The 25836-nt window shown below is 44.1% G+C and overlaps 2 protein-coding genes across 2 annotated transcripts in view; both read left to right on the top strand.

Moving 5' to 3' along the window:
- The window catches only part of ulk2 (unc-51 like autophagy activating kinase 2), a 33784-nt gene extending 24590 nt beyond the window's left edge, over positions 1-9194 (top strand). Inside the window, exons 15-27 of the mRNA XM_080890292.1 lie at positions 1703-1852; positions 3226-3371; positions 3458-3538; positions 4051-4313; positions 4391-4569; positions 4862-4971; positions 5108-5245; positions 5337-5578; positions 5684-5862; positions 5989-6107; positions 6195-6352; positions 6440-6575; positions 6744-9194. Coding sequence (XP_080746418.1) covers positions 1703-1852; positions 3226-3371; positions 3458-3538; positions 4051-4313; positions 4391-4569; positions 4862-4971; positions 5108-5245; positions 5337-5578; positions 5684-5862; positions 5989-6107; positions 6195-6352; positions 6440-6575; positions 6744-6808 — 1966 coding nt within the window. The 3' untranslated portion in view covers positions 6809-9194. The remainder of the gene's footprint in view (positions 1-1702; positions 1853-3225; positions 3372-3457; positions 3539-4050; positions 4314-4390; positions 4570-4861; positions 4972-5107; positions 5246-5336; positions 5579-5683; positions 5863-5988; positions 6108-6194; positions 6353-6439; positions 6576-6743) is intronic.
- A 3457-nt stretch (positions 9195-12651) lies between these two features.
- On the top strand, positions 12652-25602 carry LOC308401505 (aldehyde dehydrogenase family 3 member A2-like). The gene is made up of 11 exons (XM_080889738.1): positions 12652-12775; positions 13819-13981; positions 15382-15613; positions 16354-16439; positions 16528-16736; positions 16821-16938; positions 17037-17178; positions 17377-17543; positions 17630-17729; positions 17811-18049; positions 25559-25602. Exons 2-11 carry the CDS (start codon positions 13820-13822, stop codon positions 25571-25573), a joined length of 1470 nt encoding a protein of 489 aa, XP_080745864.1. The 5' UTR covers positions 12652-12775; position 13819; the 3' UTR covers positions 25574-25602.
- The last annotated feature ends 234 nt before the right edge of the window (positions 25603-25836 follow it).

Here is a 25836-nt window from a genome sequence, read left to right on the forward strand (position 1 = left end):
GACCCTACAGACAGCTGAGCACCAGTGTGTGTGTATGCCCCTCCCCCTGCATGCAGAGTGGTGCAAGCAGCAGCCACCCTGGGGAGAAACCCTGGTAAATGGAGCACACATTTTAGCCTAACACTGTTAATGCAGACAACTTCAAACTCAGCAGGATAGATAGATGGTAAAACCCGTAAGTATTTTGATTGAATACAGACCCAAAATTCAAGTTAAAGGTTAATATGAGAGTTAAATACTACCTTGTGTAGTATTTTGCATACATTTGCTTGCTCTCTGTGACTACTTTCTCGTGCCCCTGTCCTTCCCCAATGCTTTGCACTTCGTCTCCCTACTTTCCTGTTTTTCATGTGTAACCAGCTCCAAGCCAACGGTCCTCAGTACTCTCTGTTCCCGTTTTGCTCACACTTGCTCCATTTCAGCTTCCTATGTGTCTATTCTGTGCTGTGCCCCTCTAACACCCTCTGCTGCCAGCTTTACTCCCTCCCTCTACTGTTCTCATGGTTTTGTTTTTCCCCTTAACAATAAGTCTTCAGTGCTTACATAAATGAGTTAATCATTGACACACAGGAAGAACCAATTTTCATTTCATTGCAGTAGTTGTCCCTAGCAATTTGGAAACAGCAGGCACACTCTCCAAAACCAAAGCCTTGTTTATCCTGTTTTCTTTGTCCTGAATTGGAGTCCAGAGAAAGGATGAAAGGTGGCACAGGAAGGGAGTGTGGACCCTGGGGGTAGCGAGAGGAGCGTGTAGAGATATTGTTACTGTAAAAAAACAGACAAAGCAAGTGATGGTGATGAATGAGGACACTTTTTAGATGCTGACATGGTTTAAAAACCAGGTCGTCGGAGACGCAGCTGAGTTTGAAGATACAGCCTCGCTCTCTTTCTACTCTTGGCTCTTTTTGAAGAGCAGCTGTTCACTGACCAAATGTTCTTTCTCCTTTTTAAAGCCAATAACAGCAGCACGCAACACCTTTCTCCATATTAACAATGGCCGGGCTCAGTAAAGCTTTTAGCAGCTTAGAGAAAATGGATCGCTTCAACAAGGCTCATTACCTCACATGCTAGTGGTGCAGCACGTGCTAGTGTTTATTTCTCAGAACTGCAGATATGCCACAAAGCAGCTGCTCTCGGGTTCTTTGTCTGGACTAGTCCAGCCTCACGTGTCCTCCTCCCTCCCTCCCTTATGGACCCTCCCAGGCTTTCATTATTACATAACGGGTTTCTAACTCGTGTCACCTTTAAAAAACATTAAGAACATATAGGATGTTTTTTTTAAAGGCCCTGTTTAGGTGTCATTACCTTACGCTCAGAACATTTTGTCTCCTCTGGAATGATAAAAGAATGTAAATGCACTTCCCCTCCCGTGTCTGTACAGCAGAGGACCGCCCTCATGCGTGCTATTGGCTGCCCCTACATGTAGTCCTGCCCCAAGCAGAGTGAAGTCTGAAGCTGATTGGTCTTGCCTGTGTTTACATGGAAGCCTCTGTCCCTGAGAGGCTGGGCTAAAACTGAACTTCCCCAACCTGCCTCCATCTGAGCGTAAACAAAGACCTCAGGGCTGTGAAAGTTCACAAGCTGTAACTTTTGGACTTACCATGACAATTGAAACTCCAGACAACTTCACGCAAACAAGCAAGCAGCAGCAACTTCAAACACATTGGCTAACGACGCTCCTTTCTCACTTCGTCCCCTCCAGGCAGCCACAGCCCACCCCAGGACAGACGCCTATGGTGTCCCCGCGGGCTGAGACCACCCCCATTCCAGTTCCTACGCAGGTTCGCAACTACCAGCGCATCAAGCAGAATCTGTCCAGCAGCCCGAACACCACACTCTACAGCTCCCCCAGGTAAGGACTCTGCTGGGATTGCTCAGTCAACTTATCGAGTGGCAATGATGAACTGCAGAGGAATGCTTAACTCACCACAACTATTTCATCAGCCATAAGGTTTCACTGAAATTACATCAGTCAACTGCCTGCTTGAGTTTATGGCCTTACTGAGGGGTTTGTTGACAGTTTCACGTGAAGACAGAAGAGAAGGGATGGCACGTTGTTTCTCAGGGAAACTAGTTACACGATAGTGTAGTGGTTTACATATTCGCCTAACAAGGGAAAGGTCCTCGATCGGATCCTGGGAGGAGACACAGATCCCTCTGGGGTTATGTCAGGAAGGGCATCCCGCGTAAAAACCTGCCAAATCAAATATGTGGAGCTACTCACTGTGGCATTGCTAATGGCTCTGTTATTAGAAGTTTATTATGTTAGCTTCTCTGTAGAATTTCGTTCGTCTGGTGGTTTACTTACTTTGCCAGTGAAATTCCTCCCATAATGCTGAACAAAGTGTCAGAGACAAATTCAAATCTTCAGTCACGGTTCTACTTTCAGCTCAGAGTCAGATGGTTAGTGTTATTGTTCTCACTGCAGGAGCAACATTAGTTACATTCCTCCTCATCTGTGGATTCATTTTCCTCTGTATTAGCAGCAGAACAGTGCACACAAATGCTAATATTAGGTGGGGAGTGCAGAGGAGGCAGCTGATGAAAGGTTGATGCTTTTTGAGTTTTCTTAGCACAATTTACGTGAACAACGTATGCAGGTGAATTTCAGGTGTTCGTTTATGTTTTAACCACAGGACAGTCAAACTGTAATGTTTCACTTTAACGTGCATGATTAACACGTGTGATAAAGAATCACCACAAAGATTCTTTTAATACAAGGATGAGAATCGTGTCAATTGTTTTTCCAAAAAAACGACTGTGCAAATTTAAAAGATATTAATTTAATTTTAAAAAACATTCTGTGTTTTATGTTTTGCAGTTTACCAGTTGCATTGCATGGAATCACTATTTCTTTCAGCCCTGCAGACATTCGTCCTGCCTTCGTGGTTTCATAAGTGCAGCGAGGAACATACAGCTGTACCACCAAAACATATTACCCACATTTGACAGATATGATGATGTGGGGTATCTGTGTCATCACACGAAGCACCATGAATGTGTAACGAGCTGATGATGGTGATATTCATGTTTAGACGACTGAGTAGACTACACAGTTTAGTATCGGACTGAAAACTGCCAACTTTCAGCTGTCGTGAGTCGTCTCAGCAGCCAAACAAATGTTTGCAAACTGCCACAAGATGAAATGAGCCAAAGGAAGACTGGCTTAGACTGTTACTTCATGTCTGTTTTGTATAATTAAAGATTCATGCTTGTGTTTTTCAGATCTGGCACAGTGAGGCGATCTAACACCAGTCCAATGGGTTTTCCCAAGGTGGGCTCGGGGTCTCCGAGCTCCGCAGACGTCCCTCAGACTGTGGGCCGCCGCCTCTCCACTGGAAGCTCCCGGCCCTACTCGCCCTCACCTCTCGGTAAGCTTACGTTTAATGACACCTCCCAGACATGAAGGGGACATCTCTCGAGTCTCCTGACAAATCTAAGCTCTTTCTGTGTGCAGTGGGCACCATCCCTGAGCAGCTGGGTCACTGCTGCTGTCACCTACAGAACCAGGAACCCCGCAGCCGCAGTTCTTCAGGAGGTACGTTCTCAGGCTCCCTGCTCGTTCTCAGGGCTATCTCACTCTGTATTGTCCTGTTCCCTTCAGTTTCAGGTGCTGTGGGTACAGTTGTAATGAAAAAGGAGATTCACAGTATACAACCCTTCCCAACAACGATGTGTTTGACATTTAAAAGAAGCAGAATTGACAACAACTGCTGTTCTGAGTTCTGATTCTCTTGCTAGTGACATGACTTAATTTTTGGAAAGTGCATGAGTCACCATGACTCCAGGCCATTTTCAGAGTCTCTGGCTCCGCACATGTCTTACGCCTTGTTCACTGTTTGTGTCAAGAGGTTTGCTGTCATGGTGACCAGGAAGGAGGCTTCACTGTCCTAAATGATGAATCAGATTTTAGTGCTTTGTCCCCTGTGTGAAGAGGCACACAAATGAGCAGCACACACTCTGTGGAAGGTTGTAGGGAAAATGGTAGACTTGATGCTAAGCCATGGATGATTACTAACTGGTATTGGTTCTAATCCACTGTGTCTTTAGGTTCCCCCATCCCATCCTCTCAGCTCCTGGGGGCTCGGCTTCAGAGCGCCCCCATTCTTACTGAGGTCTACCAGACCAGGCAGAAGCTCCACAAGCAGCTGTCTGACCCTGTGCAGCCTTCCTCCTCCTGCAGTCACTCCCCGCAGCTTGGCCGCCCCGCCAACCTTGGTTCTTCCCCCACCAAGCTGCTGGGCTCCTCCCCTCGCACGTCTGACTGGCTTCAAAAGTCCCCACTGCCCACAATCATTGGCTCCCCAACTAAAGTGAGTGCCCTTCAGTGAAGAAGTATGCTTTTAGCTGTTAAATTTAGGTTACTTCACCTTTTTTGTCTCTTTTTCAGACCATTTCAGCACCATTTAAGATCCCCAAAACACAAGCCTCCTGTAACTTGATGGCGCTGGCAGACAGCCCCCAACCCACAAGGATGCTGGCTGACGCACACGATGTTTGCGGACACCACAGCAACCCCTTCCTCGCCGGGCGACCAGCTGCTCCTGAGGGCAGCCGGACATTTGGCAGGTATAGAAGCACCCAAATCTGCTTCCATTGGAGCTGTTAAATCTGATAAATGCACATATGGACAGTCCAGTGCAGTCACTTACAACATGGACTGTGAGATTCGTCATAAATAAATAAAAAACAGCTGATCAGTTGGTGTTCTTATGCAGTGACAATCTTTCGCCTGGCTCAATTTCAGACTTCCCGGAAATCTGATTGATTTCCTTTTTACATGAAAGATGTTAAGAGTGTTTTAACTGTGAAAGGATGATGCTGTGCACCTCTGCTGACATCATCTGCACTTTCCTTACAGGTCTGTCAGTACAGGTCGTCTGTCTGACCATCCAATCAGAATCACTCTGGGTGGGCAGCCCTATCAGGGCAGCAGTGACAGCCTGAATACTGAGCGGCCCATGGACACAGGTATGAGCACTGAGCAGATACTCTGCATGTGTGAAATTAGCAACATTGTGTCCAGTTTAAGCCGTGAGAACATCGTTTACAAATAAACGGTTCACTGAACGACAGAAGTAACGAGCACATTTCCTCCTGCCCAAAGCCCCCGCAGGTCCAAGCACGCTCGCTCACGGTGGGTCAGCGAGTCCTCGTACGGTCCTTTTCACTGTGGGTTCACCACCCAAGAGCAGCACTCCTCCAACCTGCAGCCACCTGGGCACCCGATCACGCACCACTTCAGGTGAGGGAAACCCGCCACCTTCTTGCAGAGCTGAGCTTTAGGAGGAAAGCTTAAAATTTTCTGCCATGCTCTCTCCTCTCTGTCCCCTCAGTGGGCTCCAACAGTTCAGCAGGCTCTCTGTGCTCAGTCAGTGGTCGGGTTTATGTCGGCTCTCCTCCGGGCATGGCCATAGGCTCATCTCCTCCAGGAGGTTACGGAGGTGGGCAGCTGGCCCCTGGGGCAGAGGGGGCACCCAGCAGCCTGCGGTACGTCCCGTATGGGACCTCTCCTCCCAGCCTAGAGGGGTTCATCACCTTTGAAGCCCCAGAACTTCCTGAGGAGACTCTGATGGAGGTGAGAAGTAGGGATTGGTGCCTTACAAGAAGTGGTTGATTCTTTTCATGCAGTGTCTCTTCTCCTCTTCAACATTTCATTGCAATCTTTCTTTCCGTGCCCTAGCGTGAGCACACAGACACCCTGATGCACCTGCGGATGATGCTTTCATTTACCGACTGCATCCTGGAGATGGCGGCGCTTCGAGCCGGGGGGACAGAGCTCGGCATCTCGGCTGCATCCCTCTACCCTCCCCAGGACAGCGTGGTTGTGGACCAGATCAGCCAGCTGAGCAAAGAGTGGGGGTAAGAAACTTAAGTCTGCTCTGATTTTTAAGTAATATAGTTTTTAATATCATGTAATCATAGGGCCCTTTGTTTGTAAACACTTCCCATTTGTCTTACGAGCTGTGGTTGTGCTGCCCCCTACAGGCAGGTGGAGCAGTTGGTGCTTTACATGAAGGCAGCTCAGCTCCTTGCTTCCTCGCTCCATCTGGCCAAAGCTCAGATTAAATCTGCCAAGCTCAACCCTTCCACTGCCGTCAAACAGGGTAAGGATGTTTCGGCTTCCTCGCTGCCTTTTTCCTTTGTATTTTATCTTTATTAGTTTAATAAAGGCTCTCCCTTTATCCTCTCAGTGGTCAAGAGTCTGAATGAGCGCTACAAAAGCTGCATCTCCCTGTGCAGGCAGCTGACCGACAAACTCAACCACTTCTTCTCTGATAAGCAGCGCTTTGTGGACGAAATCAACAGCGTCACCGCAGAGAAGCTCGTCTACAATCACGCAGTGGAGCTGGTGGGTCTCATGTGTATGCAGTGACAAACCTATTGTACAGATAGACTTGGTGCTGGTGAGGCTAATGCGATCGTGTGCGTGCTCCAGGTTCAGTCAGCAGCTCTCGATGAGATGTTCAAGCAGACGGAGGACATAGCCTATCGCTACAGCAAGGCCTCCATGCTCCTGGACGGCCTGTCCAAGATCCTCCAAGACCCCACAGACATCGAAAACGTGATGAAATGTAAGCACGAGCTCACCGTCTTAAGCAGTTGAACTTGGGGGGATGTTTTACTCAGACGTGTTCAGGATGGCGCTGTGATTCATGAGACATTGCAGCATTTTTTGTGCATTCCACGTTTATCTAATGACTTCTATTAACGAGTTCCTGTTTTGTATCTGTTCCCTGCAGACAAGGCCAGTGTGGACCGCAGGATCTCAGCTCTGTGCTACTGTACTGTCACACTGTATGAGTAGAAGAGCTGGTGAAATCATAGACAGAGGGACCACGTCCTAAGACTGTTGATTACCGTTCCCACAAAGCCCTCATTCCTTGTGTAGCAGTTCAAGCACCTTTCATCGGCTAGGTTCCATCTCTGTTTATCATGACTTCATTTTACCAGCTGCATCGCAGAGTGACCGCATAAATCTACAACCAAAGATGATGGCAGATCCGGAAACAAGACGCTGAACCTGGCTGTAGGTGAACTTGCCCTTTCAGGTGCACTTTTTTATGTCACGATGGTCGACCGCCATCAGACGGAAACATTGGGGATTCGTTTCTACCAGAACAAAGAGGACTCACGGGACCTCGACAGACTCGAGCTCCATAAGAAGTGGCTCATCTTTTCAAATCCTGTCAGTGTCCGTTATTTACTCAGAAGTTCGTTTTGTTATTTATTGGTTCACATGCACATGGATTCTCCCTGAAAACCTCAAGTATTGGAGTTGAAGGAGCGTGTTGTTGTTCGTTGTAACAGATCTAACTCTGTGGACTTTAACATTAAACTGTTACAGACAGCTGGAGAGCTCTGTGTCTGGGGGGGAGGAACATCTAATTTGTGATTGCTTTGTTTTTATGTTTCTTGTATTTTTAGCTCATGCACTTTACCGTTGAGAGGAGGAGGAAGGTGGAAACGTGATCACTTCTGCTCCGAGCCTCAAAATCGACCTGCTGTGTGTGGGATGATCATCAAGCTGCTGTAAAGCCACAGCTTTAATCATGATCTATTTATCTGAGTGCAGCTCAGTCTGTGTAGTGTGACACAGATTGGAGCTTTCTCCGAGATTCCCTGGTGATGTCACTGGGAGTCATCCTGATTCTGGCATGGGAATTTCCTCTGCTTAGAGTGGCTTGGTGCGTAGGAATATTCGGTTCCTGCAGCTTCTACAAATGTCTTTGTTCAGTCTGTGATTGTTCCCAACCTTCTGGAAGTGTTACACTAAATCTTTGGATTTCAGGTACACTAACTGTATGTTGCATGTGACGCATTCAGGCTGATTTTCAAACTAATAGCTAAAATACAAAATGTCAGCGTTTGCATAGAAAGCTGAAACCTTTGGATCATGCCACTCACAGCATGAGGGATGGAGGCTAATGTGTGGTGGCGGCAGATATCCAAAAGAAACCCAGAACTTGAGTGGATCAGAGACTCTGTCACCACTGCCTCGCTGAGCAGCCAGTCGGGTGTCCACTTTACACCTCGATGGATTTAAACTGAATGGTCATATTTACTTGACAAGTTACCTTAATAACATGTTTCCTTAGACTAAAAACAAACTACAGCTTTTTATGCTTCGTCAGAATCTGTAGCTTTTTTTGAGTAAACACAAACTCCATGTTTGCAGACTTGTATATATTTTATTGTGGAGCATGTGATTATTCCCTTAGCCTCTTTTTGAGAGGAGGGTGAGTGTGTGGGAGAGGGCGTGGATATCAAACGCCCTGCCTGTCAGTCAAAGAGCACAAATCTTTATATGTAGATAGATGAATTTGTATTCAAGTCTGCCAAGGGTTTGATAAGGAAACCCTCCTTGGGCACAACAGGAGTGTGCCAAAGACTACAATAAAACTTCTGGCAGCTCCAAATCTTTCCAGAGAACTCTTTTTACCAGGACTGTTCATTGTTGAGGTCATGTTTGTTCAGCGCTCCCGAGTGAGCGTAATGTCTTCAGATTTCATTCTCCTAATTTTGTGAGACTTGATTTGTCACAATCCACATCGTCCCGCCCCCCCGTCAAGTCCTCACGGGGTATGTACTGTATGTACGAGCATATATAAACACACGTGCACTTGCCAGGTGTGCTTTAAGGCCAGTAGTATCCAGTCAGCATGGAAAGGAGGTGCCTTCTTGTGAAAGCAGACACAGGCCTACTCCTCTGTACAGGTGTGAATACATTCTTTGTATAACGGCGGTCTCTGGACTGTTCCTCCGATGTACTGTTCTCGTTTTCTTTTCTAGACACGTCTGGGTTTCGGTTTTCCCTCATCCCTGTCATGGGCGCTCTGAGCCACATAAAGCCTTTTCTGCATAAAGGGTGAAGAGGGATAAATAAGGCGAGCCACCTGAAACTTTGTACCATTCTGAACTACGAGTAAAACTGAGATATTTTAGGTAAAGCATGGGTACCACGTCTGCATTTTACCCTGTACAACCTCTAGGATGTGGAATGTATGTATCCTGTCGTTCTGCGCCTCTCCAGCTTGATCTCAATGCATTTTGGAAGCCCCCACCATCAGACCCTGATGATGAACACCAGTTTTTCCACATTTAACATTATACTCGTCTGTCACTGGGGGGGTCTTTGTTCTTTATGGAACTGAAATGCAGTTTTTGTTATTAAAAAGAGAAGGAAAAGTGAACCTGTGTCACTGCGCTGTCTTTAATCTTAGTTCTGCTTTTAAATGTACAATTTTATTTCTGTCATTTCTGTTTTTAACAAGAAAAATCAGTTTCCTAAATCGCAAAGACTGCAACGTAACAATCTCTCAGATTAATCCTTAAAAATATAACGGCTCGAACTAACAAATGACAAATTACTTGGACTACTGTGCAACTGAATTTACAAATGTGACTTTTCGATCCTAAATTCAGTCATTTAATTTACATCGTTTTAAATGATTAATTAACATTTGCTGTCCTTGGAACTGGAAATTTACTTGTGAAGCTACTATGATGCATAAATAAATTTCTCCTTAGAATCTCTCTTCAAATCTGATTTTTACAAATCAAAAACTAATTTGGACCCAAATTCAAGTTTTAAAAGCTTTTTCCTGCCTGTAACTTGAACTTCTGTCACTACATCATCTTCAGGAGTTGTTCAAAACTTCTGATTTCCAAAGACTTTCTTGCTATTTTTTAAAAAGTGGTTTTGAACAATAGTTCTCCAGGTGTTCTGACTTCCTTTGGAAGTTTTTCCTGGGACACTGGCTGGTTTTTCACCATTTTTAGAGGAATGTTAAAGCCCTGACCCATGACCCAAGACACCTGACTCAAGGGAGAAACTGGTGCAGTCGACACATAACAGACAACTCTGATAACAGAATAGAATTCAACTTTATTGTCATTGCACATGTCACAAGTACAAGGCAACGAAATGCAGTTTGCATCCATCAAATGCTTTAGCCATGATATAGATATATTACAAAATATATATTAGCAATAATATAGGGTTATATAGATATATTACAGAAATGGGTGTGTTATAGGTGCCAAGTCTGCACCAATGAGCTATTAGATGAAATCCTGCCATATTTTGACACTGTGTGCAGTGTCCTTAAAACATTTGACAAAATTGGACAAGTGGAGGACAAGAGAGGAACCGACACATCCACTATAAACAGAGCAGGCAATCAATACCTGAAAGTCATGCCATTAAGAAATAGGGTGGAAAAAATCCTGCAAAGACCTGACACAGAGATGCAGCCGGCCCTTCAGTTGAGCCCTCTAGTGTTCACTGAAGCATAATCAGAAATGGTCTGAGGTACAGGGTGATTGTGAAGGAGCCATTCTTAAGAAAGGGAACTGGTTAGTGAGAATCAGTGGCAGTAGGTCTCATGAATCTAAGTATGACATTTTTGGTTCAATTTGTCATCAGTATGTATCAGGGGTGGGCAATTCCAGGCCACGAGGGCCGGTGTCCTGCAGGTTTTAGATCTCACCCTGGGTCAACACACCTGAATCACATGATTAGTTCATTACCAGGCATCTGGAGAACTTCAAGACATGTTGAGGAGGTCATTTAAATCAGCTGTGTTGGATTAAGGACACATCTAAAACCTGCAGGGCATCGGCCCCCGAGGCCTGGAGTTCGACACATGTGGTCTAGGCAGTAACGATAGTTTAAGCCAGCAAATTTAGAAATCCACATGAGTACCTGAAAATCCTATAAAAACTCACTAATCCCACGACTCACTCATTTGCACAGCTAAATGTCGCCCTCTGGGACAAATACTCCTGTGAAATTTTTCCACAACCCGAAAAACAAACAGAATAAAACATTCCTATGGAAAAAACACCCTGCCTCTTGGTTTAACCTGATCAGGTTAGATATGAAATGACCATACCAACCATAAAGGTCAGAAAAAGCTGGGCGGCCCCCTTCCCAATCACCTGACTTCCATAGAGGCTTAGAACAAAGAAACAATGGTAAGTGTGACAAAAGGCGCAAAAAAACTTGGAAAAGTGAAACAATGTAACCTTCACAATAGCAAATGAACACATGGACAGAATATGCTTTGGTGTAAAGAGTTAATATTTATGAACAAGTTGTGAAAATATTAAGACAATCCCTTCTCTGTGGAGTGGGACAGGAAGGCCTCAGAAGGCCCAGTCCTTCTGTGGCAGTGACATCCACGAGCAGTTCTCTGAATAGTTGTTAGGCAATGTTCATTGTAAGGCTGCATTTAGGACCTCAGTCTCATTAAACTGGAAGATTGTGCTGCTACAGTGGCGTCAAATGACAGGAATGAGAAGTGTGGGATCCTCCAAAGTAGACCTCAGACATGTTTCAGGAGCAGCTGGTGCTCCTTATGTTCTCGTTTCTTTCCGCACTACTGCCATCTACTTATTCAAGATCTTTTGTGTTCTATTTTTTAAGCAAAACTTTCACTTAAATGGTTTAATTAGTTGTTTTGTTCTTTGAAAAATAAAATAAAACATTACAAAACAAATTTCACACTTTTGTCATAGGCGCTTTTCATAGAACACCGTGTTTTCTACACTTTCTACTTTATTTATGTCTCCCTGTCGACAGGGTCTGCCAGTCTTTCTGATAAGAAATTCAATACCTGTAGATCAACCTTTCCAAATCTGACCGACAAGCCTGTGAAATAGTGATGTGCGAATCATGAACGAACCGTTCAGTACTCGAGAACCACTTTACTGACTTGTGAATCATGATTCACAAGTCCAACTGACTCGTCCCTTTTGCTGTTAGCAAACTAATTTCATTAATAGAAATATATCTAGCTTATAATTAAAATTGTGGGGGAAAACAGCCAGTTTCTTAACAGAAACGTTTCTGCTCTGAACTGGAAGAAAACCCCCCGAGTAGAAGCTCACATCAAGACAATAGTTTCTCAGCTCACAGTAGCATCGCTCTGCTAACATGCTAACAACACATTTGAGTTACTCACCCCTTCCTTTCCTGAGCTGAATCATAGCATGAACGAATCACTCAGGACTCACTCACCCCCTCCCTCCTGGATCACAGCTTCTTCTTCTTCTTCTTCTTCTTGGTTGGCAACCAATGTTAAGGCGCATTACCGCCCCCTGGCTCACAGCTCAGTGGACAGTCAAATGAGAAAATATATATTTGACACATCTGAGGAAAATACTAATAAAATAAAATAAAATAAAAATAAAATAAACGTTCCCTTTAGAAATCGTAATTTCTTTTGCTCTTTTTTGCTCTATAAAAATAGTTGTTTTTCTTTTTCAATCATCTTAGGAGTAGGATTTACATGAAAAGAGACACAAATTAAGTTTGAGTGAAAATGTACATTTTTTGCACTCTCTGGTCAACTGACTCAGTGACTCAAATGACTCACAAAATTCGATTCATCTTGGTGAGTGACTCATTAAAACTCGATACAGTAAAAAGAATCGATTTTACCATCACTACTGTGAAATGTCCCGGGTAAGATAGCGCCGCCATTGCGTGCAACAGGTCCGCAGCCTTAACATGAAATTTCCCCTTGTGGGACTAATAAAGGTATCTTATCTTATCTTATCTTGAATCTTCTTACCTTTAAAAGCAGCCTGTTGTTGTGGTGGTAGGCGGTGCTTAGTTAGACGTCTCTTGTGCTGATTGGTGTTTTCCTTGATTGTCATGCATACCGTCCATTTGCTGCCGTCGTCATTCCTGGGCTTGTTTTAACAGATTGTGTCCAGTTGGAGGTTAATACTGGAACCAGCTGGAGTGGAATAGGGACTTTTTAAGGTAAAACTTACTCGCTTAGCCGGTCTTCAGATGTTCACAAGTTATTAACGCTGCTTAGCCGCTAACATGTTAGCTACACATAAACACTGTTTTAGCAGCCAGGCTAATCCGAGCTGGAGCTCCACCAACAATTTGTGCACCGTGGAGTTTTATGCAGTACTGAATACATTCTTGGATCACAATGGCTCTCAAACACTGATTATACAGCTAACGCTCAGGGAAAGCTGCTCATAGCGAACAAGGTTATATAACCTTTCATCGTTATTAGCAGTAATGATAGCATCATGTTCATTCCCAGTACCGTACACTTCACGCTTTGCTTTAGGGCAGGGGTGCTCACACTTTTTCTGCATGTGAGCTACTTATAAAATGACCAAGTCAAAATGATCTACCCACTACAAAAATCCAAAACATATACTTATTTATAAATATATTGAGGATTCTTTATATCTACAATGTATATACATGCATAACCGCAATATCCAATATTTCACAACACAATTAACTATGTAAATTTTTTGTCATTACCTGAGTTTACTCTGATGACTTGCACTGAATTGAATCAGCCAGGGATGCATAGTCCGGACAGTAGCTGCTGACGGCCAGGTTTAAGAGAAAAAACCGAGAGCTAAAAATTGGAGTTAACTCGCTGACTAGCTTGTCAGTTTTACTACACTTCGCGCCGCTGTTTGCGCATGCGCAGCGACCTAAGCGTCAGAAAAAAATCTGATGTCATCTGACTGGCTTCCCTGTATCAATCAAGTGACGGGATGGATGATAGGCTGGCATCTATTTTTTTAATGCCATGCGATCTACCAATACTACCTTTGCGATCGACTGGTCGATCGCGATCGACGTATTGAGCACCCCTGCTTTAGGGTGTTGTTGACGTTTCACATGTGACAAATGTCAGAAACGTGGGCGTTTAGGCTACGGTCTCTATAAGGTTATCTTCAGTGCTTATCTTCGGGGAAAACGTAGCCTTTCGTTAGCAGACAGAGAGAGTCGAGTATAATACTGACGTGCTGTAGCTTTCTGTGAAGGATGTCCCGACAACAACTGGCCGTGCAGCGGGCCAGGAAGTCCTTCCAGACGGGAAAAACCAAACCTCTGGAAAGCAGGATCCACCAGCTGAGGAACCTGCTCCGCTTCGTTACAGAGAGACGGAAGGACATAGCAGAGGCTGTCAAGAAGGACCTCAGCAAGGTGACAGTATCACTGTTAACAGCACATGGTACATTAGCGTCGTCTGTAAACCTGTGAATGAACACCATCAGTTATTCTTATTATTAACGGCTTATAAATATTTAAAGCATGTGAGCACAGTCTTGGACAACACCAAACACCTCAGGTACAGCTCTCACCTGCTCTCCCACCCTTTCTCTCTCAGATGCTTGTACAGACAAGTGAACCCAACAATATACAGTCCAGTGTACAGTGGGACGAAATATTGTCCTCCTGGATCAAAGGTGCAAACTGTAGAGATAAAAATGATAAAAATCCAACTATACAGAAACAAGATAAACTAAGAATAAGTACAGCAATATTGTACTTGAATAGAAATAGAATAGGAATAGAAAAGCATGAGAATAAATAAAGACAATACACAGACGGAGTCAAACAGTGCAATACAGAATAGTGCAAGTACTGGAAGGGAGTGTTATTTAGTCCACGAAGTGTGTGGAGAAGAGTCCAATGTGGAGGAGGGCAGCACCCCTATAGTAATCAGCCCTTTACCAGATGTGTGGGTCTAAATCATTGATACTGCTGCGTACATGGACAGCTAGAGATTCAGTCCTGACGTCTTTGACGTTAGCTTCAAGTCTGTTGCCTGGGGCGCAGTTGCTACATTGTAATATAAAGTCTCTGAGGATGAGTCCATGCAGTTTAAAGAATGACACATGGACATCCACATAGACCCTTGCACCTGACCTGAGCAGACTGGCAGATGCTCAGAGTAATCAGGGGCTAATGGTGAGCCGAGGATACGCCAGCTGGCTGATTAACTAGGCCCACTTTAGTAGCCCACTAGGAGTGCTGTGGAGCATGTTGAGAGCACCTTTCTTACTCATGGTTCTGATTATGACACAAAAATTAACATGAAACAACAATAAGTAACCTAACCTTAGTAGGGCCACGATCATGACACATTAATTTGTGTTACAGAAACATTATAGAAGTAAAAAGTATAAAATATTTACAAGAAGAGAGAGAGAGGGGTGGCTGTGACAGTGTGACATGTAAGTTCCCTGTGGAGAAAATGAAACATGTGGCTGGAAAGTGTTAATACTAAAACAAATGTTCTGGCAGGACCCGTTCTTGTATACTTAGTATACGTCTGTATGTTCACAGCAGTTTAGACACCAGATAAGTTCTCAAGCAAGTGTCATATTAAAAGAAATCAAAGGGACATGCTCTCATTTTCTTCACGGCAATAATCTGACTGCTATTTCTTACTTTGTGTGCCTGAAGCTCTACTTTCTATGGAAATGATGTCACTATTTGTGTTGGTGTCATATTGAATATTGTGGAGACCAGCTGCAGATCATCCAGGAAGCAGTTTGGTTTGCAAACTGTCCAACACTGGATTTTGCCCCTGCTTTCAGAGTGAACATGGGACGGAGCTATTTGAGACACTGGGAGTGGAGGGTGAGATCAAGCTCGCTATCGAGAAGCTAGCCGAGTGGGCAGCTCCTCGGCCAGTGGAGAAGAGCCTCCTCACTGTATCGGATGAGGTCTTCGTGCATCCCGAGCCCCTTGGAGTGGTCCTCATCATTGGTGCTTGGAACTATCCCTGGGCTGTCACCCTGCAGCCGCTGGTCGGAGCTATTGCTGCCGGTACCATATATACCCATGTGTATTTATTTACCAGTATTCTTTTAGGTGCATAGTCTATAGCACATGTGCAACCTTTGTTGGCATATCAAAACCTCCTTTTGCACAAATTCTAGTGCACTGACACTTTGCACATTATCACAGAGAGCAGGGTAGGCAAATCAGCCTTAGAGATATTAATCACAAAGGAAGGACTGTTTAAAGTGAACCTATTGTCCTTTTCTTACTTATACTGTTACAGTGTTGTATACTACTAGTAATCATGGCCCAAGATCAGTTCGTGCACAGGTAATCCTTGTGAACCACATGCTCAGTCTCCACACACTCGGTTTCTGTTTTTCCACTCCAGGCTCTGTACAGTAGCCCTATGTGCTCCTGTCAGACACAAAGCCTTGGCTTGGAGCGCAGAAGCTCGATCCACCTCGGCTTAAAAGAAGGTGAAAAGGAGCTTAACCTGTTTTAGAAGATGAGCTAGAAATGAGTATGATGGATCCCCTTTTAAGGGATAGTTCAGCATTTTTAGAATAGATTTAAATACCTTCATGCTAAGCCTTAATTAAAAAGAAATGGGGGAAGGACTCTGCTGCTGTTGTAGACTGGAATCAATGATTCACTGTCCAACTTTAACCAGTAAAGTGTGAGAAATAAAACCAGTTGTCCTGCGAATGAATACTGCATCTTCTGCTCAGTCGGTTCTTAAAGCGTGCCGTCATCCATGCCACTGTGTCTGTTCGGTCTCTCAGGTAATGCAGCTGTAATAAAACCATCTGAGGTCTGCTGTCACTCTGCTAAGGTCATGGAGGAGCTCCTCCCTCGGTATCTGGACAAGGTGAGGCTCCTTCGCTGTTGGATTACCTTTCTCGTACATGTAGTGTAAGCATGCTAGGAGTTCCAGTGACTTGACGCCCTTTCCACAGGACCTGTACCCGGTAGTGACCGGTGGAGTGCCAGAAACCCAGGAGCTGCTCAGGCAGAGATTTGACCACATTTTCTACACGGGCAGCAGCACAGTAGGCAAACTGGTGATGGAAGCTGCGGCTCGCAACCTCACCCCAGTCACCCTGGAGCTGGGAGGGAAGAGCCCCTGCTACATCGACAAGAACTGTGACATCACTGTTGCGTGCCGGTCGGTCATCTCTGTAGAACAAAGGAGAAACTTTAAAAAACACAGCTGAGTTTCCAAACATCAAGTGTTTTCTTTTTCCCACAGTCGCATCACGTGGGGAAAGTTTGTCAACTGTGGACAGACGTGTATCGCTCCGGACTACGTCCTGTGTGAACCCTCCATCCAGAGCAGAGTACAGGAGGAGATCAAGAACTGCATCAAGGTTGGTTTGCACTATATAAAGAAATGAGTGGTGGCTGAAGACTTTTGCACTTTAATGCTTCTTTTATTCTTAAATGATCTTCCTTTGACACAATGCAGGAGTTTTACACAGATGATCCAAAGACTTTTGAGGACTACGGACGAATCATCAACAAGCGGCATTTTAAGAGAATCATGGCTCTCATGGAGGGCAGCACAGTTGTTGTTGGTGGAGACTCTGATGAATCCCAGTGCTATATAGGTATGTATGTAAGTGGTATGATGGAGCCAGCTGGTATCCCTCAAAATGTTGTTTTAAGCCAACTGGTTGTAAAGTGGAACCATCTTTGTATTTTGTGTTTCTCTAATGTCATGCACATGATGGTTAAAGCCTCTGTTCCAAAGCTCTGTATGTGCGGTGTATTGGTCATTGCCCTCTGACCCTGTCGTCTGTGTGCAGCTCCCACTGTGCTGAAGAACGTTACAGGCGAATCCAAAGTGATGAAGGAGGAGATCTTCGGGCCACTGCTGCCCATCATCACAGTGAGTGGTGTGGATGAGGCCATCCAGTTTATTAACGAGAGAGAGAAGCCGCTGGTCATCTATGTCTTCTCCAATGAGAACAAGGTACAGCGCATCACCTGCAGACGTCATTTCCTGTTATTTAGATCTCTTTAAATCTCCTCCCTTCACTCCTCCTGTGTGATCCACAGCTGATCAAAAGAGTAATAGCTGAGACATCCAGTGGAGCTCTGCTGGCTAATGACTGTCTGGTTCACTTCACTGTCAGCTCGCTGCCCTTTGGAGGAGTTGGTGAGTGGATGCCTGTCAAACCCTCCATCAGACTTACTGGTTTTTCATCTTGATGCTGACTTGTTCTTTTTCCGTTCTAAGGTCACAGTGGTATGGGATGCTACCACGGTCGCTACGGCTTTGACCAGCTGAGCCACATGCGCAGCTGCCTAATCAAACAGCTGAAGATGGAAGGAGTCAACAGCATGCGTTACCCCCCACACACTGCCAAGAAACTGGGCTGGGCTCGGTTCTTTCTGCTCAAGCAGATCAATTTGGGCAGGCTGCGTCGCATGATGCTGCTGGCTATGTTTGTGGGCGTGGCATCGTTTGTGGTGCAGGTAAAGAAGCTCTGCCTAGCCTCATAAAACTGCTCCTATTAGCCTCATAAAACTGCTCCTATTAGCCTCATAAAACTGCTCCTATTAGCCTCATAAAACTGCTCCTATTAGCCTCATAAAACTGCTCCTATTAGCCAGTATTCCAATGTTAATGTTTGTGTGCTGTTAGCTATCTTGCACGCTGTGTGGTCAATGGTAACTTTATTGTCTCCATTGGGAAACTGATTTGCAGTCTGTCCATACAGAGAGACAAAAACAAACAACACACACACAAAGCCCAGAGAAAACAGCCCAAATTATCATCAAAAAAAGTGCAATGTACAATGGCAACAACCCTTATGGTTTAGTATTATATGTTATGTGAGCTAGCATCAACCAAAACAACGATGAGACCTACTCAAAGGTCTCTCGGACTACTATGTCACGTCTTCTACAACAATATGTACAAGCCTAATTCCAAAAAGCTGTAAATGTCCATCTACATGCGTAAGAAAGCAAATGCAATGATTAGCAAATGTCATGAACCCACATTTTATTTACAATAGGACAAAAAACACATCCAGTGTTTAAATCGAGAAAGTGTAGCAAAAAGGGTCATTTTGAGTTTGATCGCAGCATCAAATTTTGTTTCAAAACTAGAAGTAAAAGTGATGCAAAAAACATCTAGAGAAACATTTTGCAACTAATAGGTTCATTGAAAAAAAGCATATTAGTGAGGCAACTTTCACTTTTGATCTCCGTCATAATAATATCAAAACATTCTCAAGAAATCTCTGTGCACACGGGACAATGCTCAAAATCAGGGTGACACGTCAACAACCTTCAGGGCCTCTGCATTAAAATCAGGCATCATTCTATCGTGGTACTTACTTCATGGCTAAGGATCACTTTCTAATCATTGCCAGTGAACACTGTTTATCGTTCCAGCCACATATGCAGGTTAAAGTGATTCAGTGCCTTTGCACCACCAGGAATTTACAATATATCAGGTATTTAAAGCAACAAATACTCCCATTCAAATGGCGGGTTTTTCAGGGAATATTTTAACATGGCAGAATAACATGAGTATCAGTAAAGTTAAATTTGACGTGAAGCAACCGATACAAGCTGCATAGCTAAGCTACAGCTAGCTGTCTAACTGTCCCTGTGATGGCTATTCATAGATCCTTGCTTTGCTTGTTACGTGATGGCTAAAATCAGTAGTTTAAAATTAAAGTGTCATATTTAATTTTTAATATCTTTAAACAGTGTTTAGTATTGGCCAGAGTTCTGTTTAGCTGGAGTTTTGCCAAGGTGTTGTCACAACCGGTTTGTGCCAAACCAAATGTCTTAGATGGGGCCCCTCTAACCACGTTATAAATACGCTGGTAATGTTACATTTAAATGGTCCAACGGCAACAACAACAATTAAAAAAACAAATGTGTTGATTAGGGATGGGAAGATGGGAAGACTTGGTTCCAGTAGTTCATCCTTATGTGCATGATGCACATTCAATTCAGTTCAATCAGTTTTATTTATACAGCTCCAAATCACAACAACAGTCGCCTCAAGGTGCTTTATATTGTGAGGTAGACCCTACAATAATGCATACAGAGAAAAACCCAACAATCATATGACCCCCTATGAGCAGCACTTTGACGACAATGGGAAGGAAAAACTCCCTTTTAACAGTATGTCTGTGAAGGTTCTCAGTCATCCAGGTCATCGTAGTCAAAGGAGCTTGCAAAGAAAAGCGTCTGGACTTCTTTAAGTTGCTTGAAGACGTTTCACCTCTCATCCGAGAAGCTTCTTCAGTTCTAAGGTCAAATGGTGGAGAGTCCCAGATATAAACCTAGTGGGAGTTTCCCCCCACAGAGGGACAAAAGGACCCCCTGATGATCCTCTAATCGCCTGAGCCAAGGTGGGAAACTGGGCGTGGGTCCCAATCAGCCAGAGTTTCGGGTGTGCTCATTGTGAAACCTGGCCCCACCTTATCATGCGAATTCCTGAGGTCAGATGGCCCAGGATGTGAGTGGGCGTTAAGGCGTCTGGGAAGGATCTCAAAACTGGATTATAGATGGCAGAGAGTTGGTGTCGTAAACCCCCGCCTCTGTTCAAAGATGGTCGCTCACAGTGGACATAGATGCTTCTTTCACTCCTCTTTCAAACCATCTGTCCTCTCTGTCCAAAATGTGAACATTGGCATCCTCGAAAGAGTGACCTTTGACCTTTAGATGCAGATGGACTGCTGAGTCTTGTCCTGTGGAGGTGGCTCTTCTGTGTTGTGCCATGCGCTTGTGAAGTGGCTGTTTGGTCTCTCCAATGTAGAGGTCTGAGCATTCCTCGCTGCACTGTACAGCATACACCACATTGTTAAGTCTGTGTTTTGGCGTTTTGTCTTTCGGGTGAACCAGTTTCTGTCTGAGCGTGTTGCTGGGTCTGAAATGCACCGGGATGTCATGCTTGGAGAAAACTCTCCTGAGTTTCTCTGATACACCGGCTACATAGGGGATGACAATGTTGTTGCGTCTGTCCTTCTTATCCTCCCTCGCTGGTGTCTGGTCTTCTTTTCTGTGCCTCTTTGCTGACTTTTACACCAACTCTCTGCCATCTATAATCCAGTTTTGAGATCCTTCCCAGACGCCTTAACGCCCACTCACATCCTGGGCCATCTGACCTCAGGAATTCGCATGATAAGGTGGGGCCAGGTTTCACAATGAGCTCACCCGAAACTCTGGCTGATTGGGACACACACCCAGTTTCCCACCTTGGCTCAGGCGATTAGAGGATCATCAGGGGGTCCTTTGTCCCTCTGTGGGGGGAAACTCCCACTAGGTTTATATCTGGGACTCTCCACCATTTGACCTTAGAACTGAAGAAGCTTCTCGGATGAGAGGTGAAACGTCTTCAAGTAACTTAAAGAAGTCCAGACGCTTTTCTTTGCAAGCTCCTTTGACTCCCTTTTAACAGGAAGAAACCTCCGGCAGAACCAGGCTCAGGGAGGGGCGGGGCCATCTGCTGTGATTGGTTGGGGTGAGAGAATGATGACAGGATAAAGACATGCTGTGGAGGAGAGACAGAGATTAATAACAAGTATGGATGAGAGCGTGATGGTAAAGTGTAAACTGCATCCAGGACAGAAACAACTGTATTATATTGCTAGCACAACTGCGGCTCTTTGCAAGCATCTGCACAGACAGCATGCTAACACTAAGTTAGCCAGCATGCAGTTAATTTGCATGGAAAATAATTTCTTTGATATGCTGCTTAGTGGTAGCAGTGACTCTCAAAATGGAGCCAGTGAGAACTGATAAGGGAGTTGATAAGGAATCATATTGATAAGTGATATCAGTAATCTGAATTGTTACATTCTTATCTATTTGCATCCCTACACTTGGCTCACCCATGTTAAGGACACACTAGGCTGTAGTGATGGTAAATTCGATTCTTTTTACTGAATCGAGTTTTAATGAGTCACTCACCAAAGTGAATCAGGTTTTTTGAGTCACTGAGTCAGTTAACCAGAGAGTGCAAAAAATGTACATTTTCACTCAAACTTAATTTGTTTCTCTTTTCATGTGCAGGGTGGGCCATTTATATGGATACACCGTAATAACATGGTTGGTGATATTAAAGTCCTGTTTGTGGCACAATAGTATATGTGAGGGGGCAAACTCCTCAAGATGGGTGGTGACCATGGTGGCCATTTAGAAGTCGGCCATCTTGGATACAACTTCTGTTTTTTCAATAGGAAGAGGGCCATGTGACACATCAAACTTATTGGTAATGTCACAAGAACAACAATGGTGTGCTTGGTTTCAACGTAACTTTATTCTTTCATGAGTTATTTACAAGTTTCTGACCACTTATAAAATGTGTTCAATGTGCTGCCCATTGTGTTGGATTGTCAGTGCAACCCTCTTCTCCCACTCTTCACACACTGATAGCAACACCGCAGGAGAAATGCCAGCACAGGCATCCAGTATCCGTAGTTTCAGGTGCTGCACATCTCGTATCTTCACATCATAGACAATTTCCTTCAGATGACCCCAAAGATAAAAGTCTAAGGGGGTCAGATAGGGAGAATTTGGGGGCCATTCAACTGGCCCACGATGACCAATCCACTTTCCAGGAAACTGTTCATCTAGGAATGCTCGGACCTGGCACCCATAATGTGGTGATGCACCATCTTGCTGGAAAAACTCAGGGAACGTGCCAGCTTCAGTGCATAAAGAGGGAAACACATCATCATCTAGCAATTTCAAATATCCAGTGGCCTTGAGGTTTCCATTGATGAAGAATGGACCCACTATCATTGTGCCCCATATACCACACCAAACCATCACTTTTGTTGTTCCAACAGTCTTGGAGGGATCCATCCGATGTGGGTTAGTGTCAGACCAATAGCGGTGGTTTTGTTTGTTAACTTCACCATTCACATAAAAGTTTGCCTCATCACTGAACAAAATCTTCTGCGTGAACTGAGGGTCCTGTTCCAAGTTTTGTTTTGCCCATCTGCAAATTCTGTGCACTGATCTGGGTCATCCTCGTTGAGATGCTGCAGTAGCTGGAGTTTGTAAGGGTGCCATTTGTGAGTAGCTAATATCCGCCGAAGGGATGTTCGACTAATGCCACTCTCCAGTGACGTGCGGCGAGTGCTACGCTGTGGGCTCTTGCTGAATGAAGCTAGGACAGCCACTGATGTTTCTTCATTAGTGACAGTTTTCTTGCGTCCACATTTTGGCAAATCCAACACTGAACCAGTTTCATGAAACTTAGCAAGCAGTTTGCTAACTGTAGCATGGGAGATGGGTGGTCTCGTAGGGGGTCTGCATTGAAATCTGCTGCAATGACCCGGTTACTGCGTTCACCAGATATCAACACGATTTCGATCCGCTCCTCACGTGTTAACCTTTGACATGTCAATGGCTGTGAACAAAGAGAAACTTGTAAATAACTCACGAAAGAATAAAGTTACGTTGAAACCAAGCACACCATTGTTGTTCTTGTGACATTACCAATAAGTTTGATGTGTCACATGACCCTCTTCCTATTGAAAAAACAAAAGTTGTATCCAAGATGGCCGACTTCTAAATGGCCACCATGGTCACCGCCCATCTTGAGGAGTTTGCCCCCTCACATATACTAATGTGCCACACAGTGTTGCCAACTCCTCAGTAAGGAAAGTCGCTATTGGCCGTCTTAAAAGTCGCTAGAAGTCGCTAAATGACGTCTAATGTAATTGTAACCTACGTTGTTGGAGAACAAAATAACATCGTGGAAGAGACATAAAGTGAGCTAAAAACATCCTAAATGCATTTAGAATTTATTTAGAACTACAAATTAAATTTCTTTTAGCAATTATTGTTGTTGGTTTTTTTTGTTTTTTTTTAATGTCACAATCCCAACCCTGCTCCTTTACCCGGGCTTGGACCGGCAAAAGTGGACCGGCAATAGGCACTCTGGTGGAGTTACTGTGTGTGTGTGTGTGTGTGTGTGTGTGTGTGTGTGTGTGTGTGTGTGTGTTTATAAGTAGTTTTAAACCTTGTGACCCGCAAAACAACATAAGAGTAAAAGCAGAACTGACTGCGTTACAGTCAGTGCGGGAGCAGCGGCTTCGCTCATGTGTGATTCATTTACAGTTTGGACGCACAGGTGATAGGTTTGTAGCATAAACCTATTCGCTGGAACGTTAAGGACAATTTAATTACACAGCAAAGCAAGACACGAGTAGGCAAAGTTCTTGTGGGCTTCACAGGTAATTGGCAAACCTTCTGGAGGAAACCTGGTCTTGTTGGGTTTCTCTGTAATATTGTAGGGTCTACATTACAACATAAAGCGTCTTGAGGTGACTGTTGTTGTGATTTGGTCCTGTATAAGTAAAACTGAATTCCACTGAATTGAAAACAAACGAAAGAAGACGTGGACTGGTTCTTATATAGAGCTTTTCTACTCTTCTGAGCACTCAAAGCGCTTTACACAAATTTTGCATTCACCCATTCACACAAGCACATTGTTCTAAGTGCTTTCTAAGTAGCATTCACACACATCCATACTCCAATGGATGCATCGGAGAGCAATTTGGGGTTAATATCTTGCCCAAGGATATTTGGCATGCAGACTCGGGGAAGCCAGGACTCAAACCACCAACCTTCCGATCAGTAGATGACCTGCTCTACCACCTGTGCTACAGCCACCCTACAGAAATGTGATGCTTGTGGAAGTGAAGTGTGTGTCCCCATATATAAGCCTAGACCAGGAACATTTTGTTATTTAGTGTTATATTTAATCATGAGTGATGTAGGGAGATCAAGTGTCATCTACTGTCATTGCAAACTGTGCACATGTAACCAAGTGACCAAACAATCTTGTATTAGAAGAGTATCTGGATGTCTCTGCTGTGATGCTGCTCTCATGTCCACATGTTGTCATCATCTTTTAGACATCCTGAAAGATTTCTCTCAAAATTAGTTTGCTGTTATTCACAAAGTGATAAATTCAGTGGTAATATTTAACTCACTCTGTTTTTCCATAGATTAAAGTACTCTAAAGTATTTTTAAAGTGGTCTTGAGCAGAAATTCAGGCTTTCTGAAGGTCTCTCAGCATTTTTCACTCATTTTTGTTCCAGTCCTTGTACCTGATAGTTTTAAGCCACGTACCAGCGACCTATGAATCATTCAAGTGTATAAAAGGCACCGAAGTCAAGGAATCAAACAGTATTGTCTACATATAACTGATGGCTTATCAAAGAACCAATATTACATGATATCTTTAGGACCACATTTGTTCCTGTTACTTTAGTTGAGTCTACAAAGATAACGCAGTTTTAAAGGCATAAAATAGTATTTTTGCACCAGGAAGGTAATCCCCAGAAGGGCTTCCAGCCAAAAAACAACTGGTGTATTTCAGCTTGGTGAGTAACGTGTCCTGTAAACAAAAAAAGAAAAGATAAAGTGTGTCTGAAAGTCATGATCTTAATAAATTGGAATAAATCCAGTGGTTCCAGTGGACGGAGGTTGTAAAGTCATTCTTAAGGTAAATGAGGAGAAAAGGCTGAGGTGATGCAAATTACACAAGAGCAGGACTGAAAATCAGGTCGTCTGCGCGCCGGTGTCACATGTTCTTCTACTTTTGCACAGTAATATTTTGCACAGCACTGCAGACATATGTCATCCCCTTCTAGGGCATTATTTGTGTGGTTACAACTTTGTAAATAATTGCGTTTTCCCGAATGAATCTCGGTACTCGTGCCCCCCATACACCCACCGTCCACAGGCTTGTACACTGGACACAACAATAGCTTTGTCTCTTGGACACAATGTGTGGTGTTGTGCAGGAGATCTAACCACATACCGGTAATGCCTGCTCGTCTACCCTCCCTTTAATTACCCAGCATGCTTCACTCCCCATGGCTAAATAGCCTCCTTTGTTTTAGTCCACCCCACTGCCTTTGTGGACATCCACACATGCTCATGTGAACAGTTAAAACTGTCCCACTGCTGACAGCTTTGTCATCTGTTGTTTGCAGAGGTTCCTGCGATGAAGCTCAGCGGGTAGATGGCGCTGTGCCGATCCCGGGACAGCCACACGGACTAATCACAGCAATGCAGATGTTTCACGCTCCATGATATTTCACTGATATTTGTTTTTCTTCTGTTATTGTTGCATCTCCTTTCTGTTACACGTTTAGCTACACTTTGAGTTTAATTCTTCAGTATTCACTCTGGTAGATATTGAAAATACAAACCTGTCTGTGATGCTGTGATTCTTTTAAGAATAAAAACAAAATCACTGTTAACTCCTGCT

Source organism: Rhamphochromis sp. 'chilingali', assembly GCF_963969265.1.
Source record: "Rhamphochromis sp. 'chilingali' genome assembly, chromosome: 8".
NCBI classification, from domain to species: Eukaryota; Metazoa; Chordata; class Actinopteri; order Cichliformes; family Cichlidae; genus Rhamphochromis; species Rhamphochromis sp. 'chilingali'.

Bases quoted from the DNA above. Each gene is read 5' to 3' on its own strand.
- LOC308401505 (XM_080889738.1), top strand. From the start codon at position 13,820: ATGTCCCGACAACAACTGGCCGTGCAGCGGGCCAGGAAGTCCTTCCAG. The intron at 15,614-16,353 runs GTACCATATATA...TCGGTCTCTCAG, and splicing joins GGTCGGAGCTATTGCTGCCG to GTAATGCAGCTGTAATAAAA. The intron at 16,737-16,820 runs GTCGGTCATCTC...TTTTTCCCACAG, and splicing joins GACATCACTGTTGCGTGCCG to TCGCATCACGTGGGGAAAGT.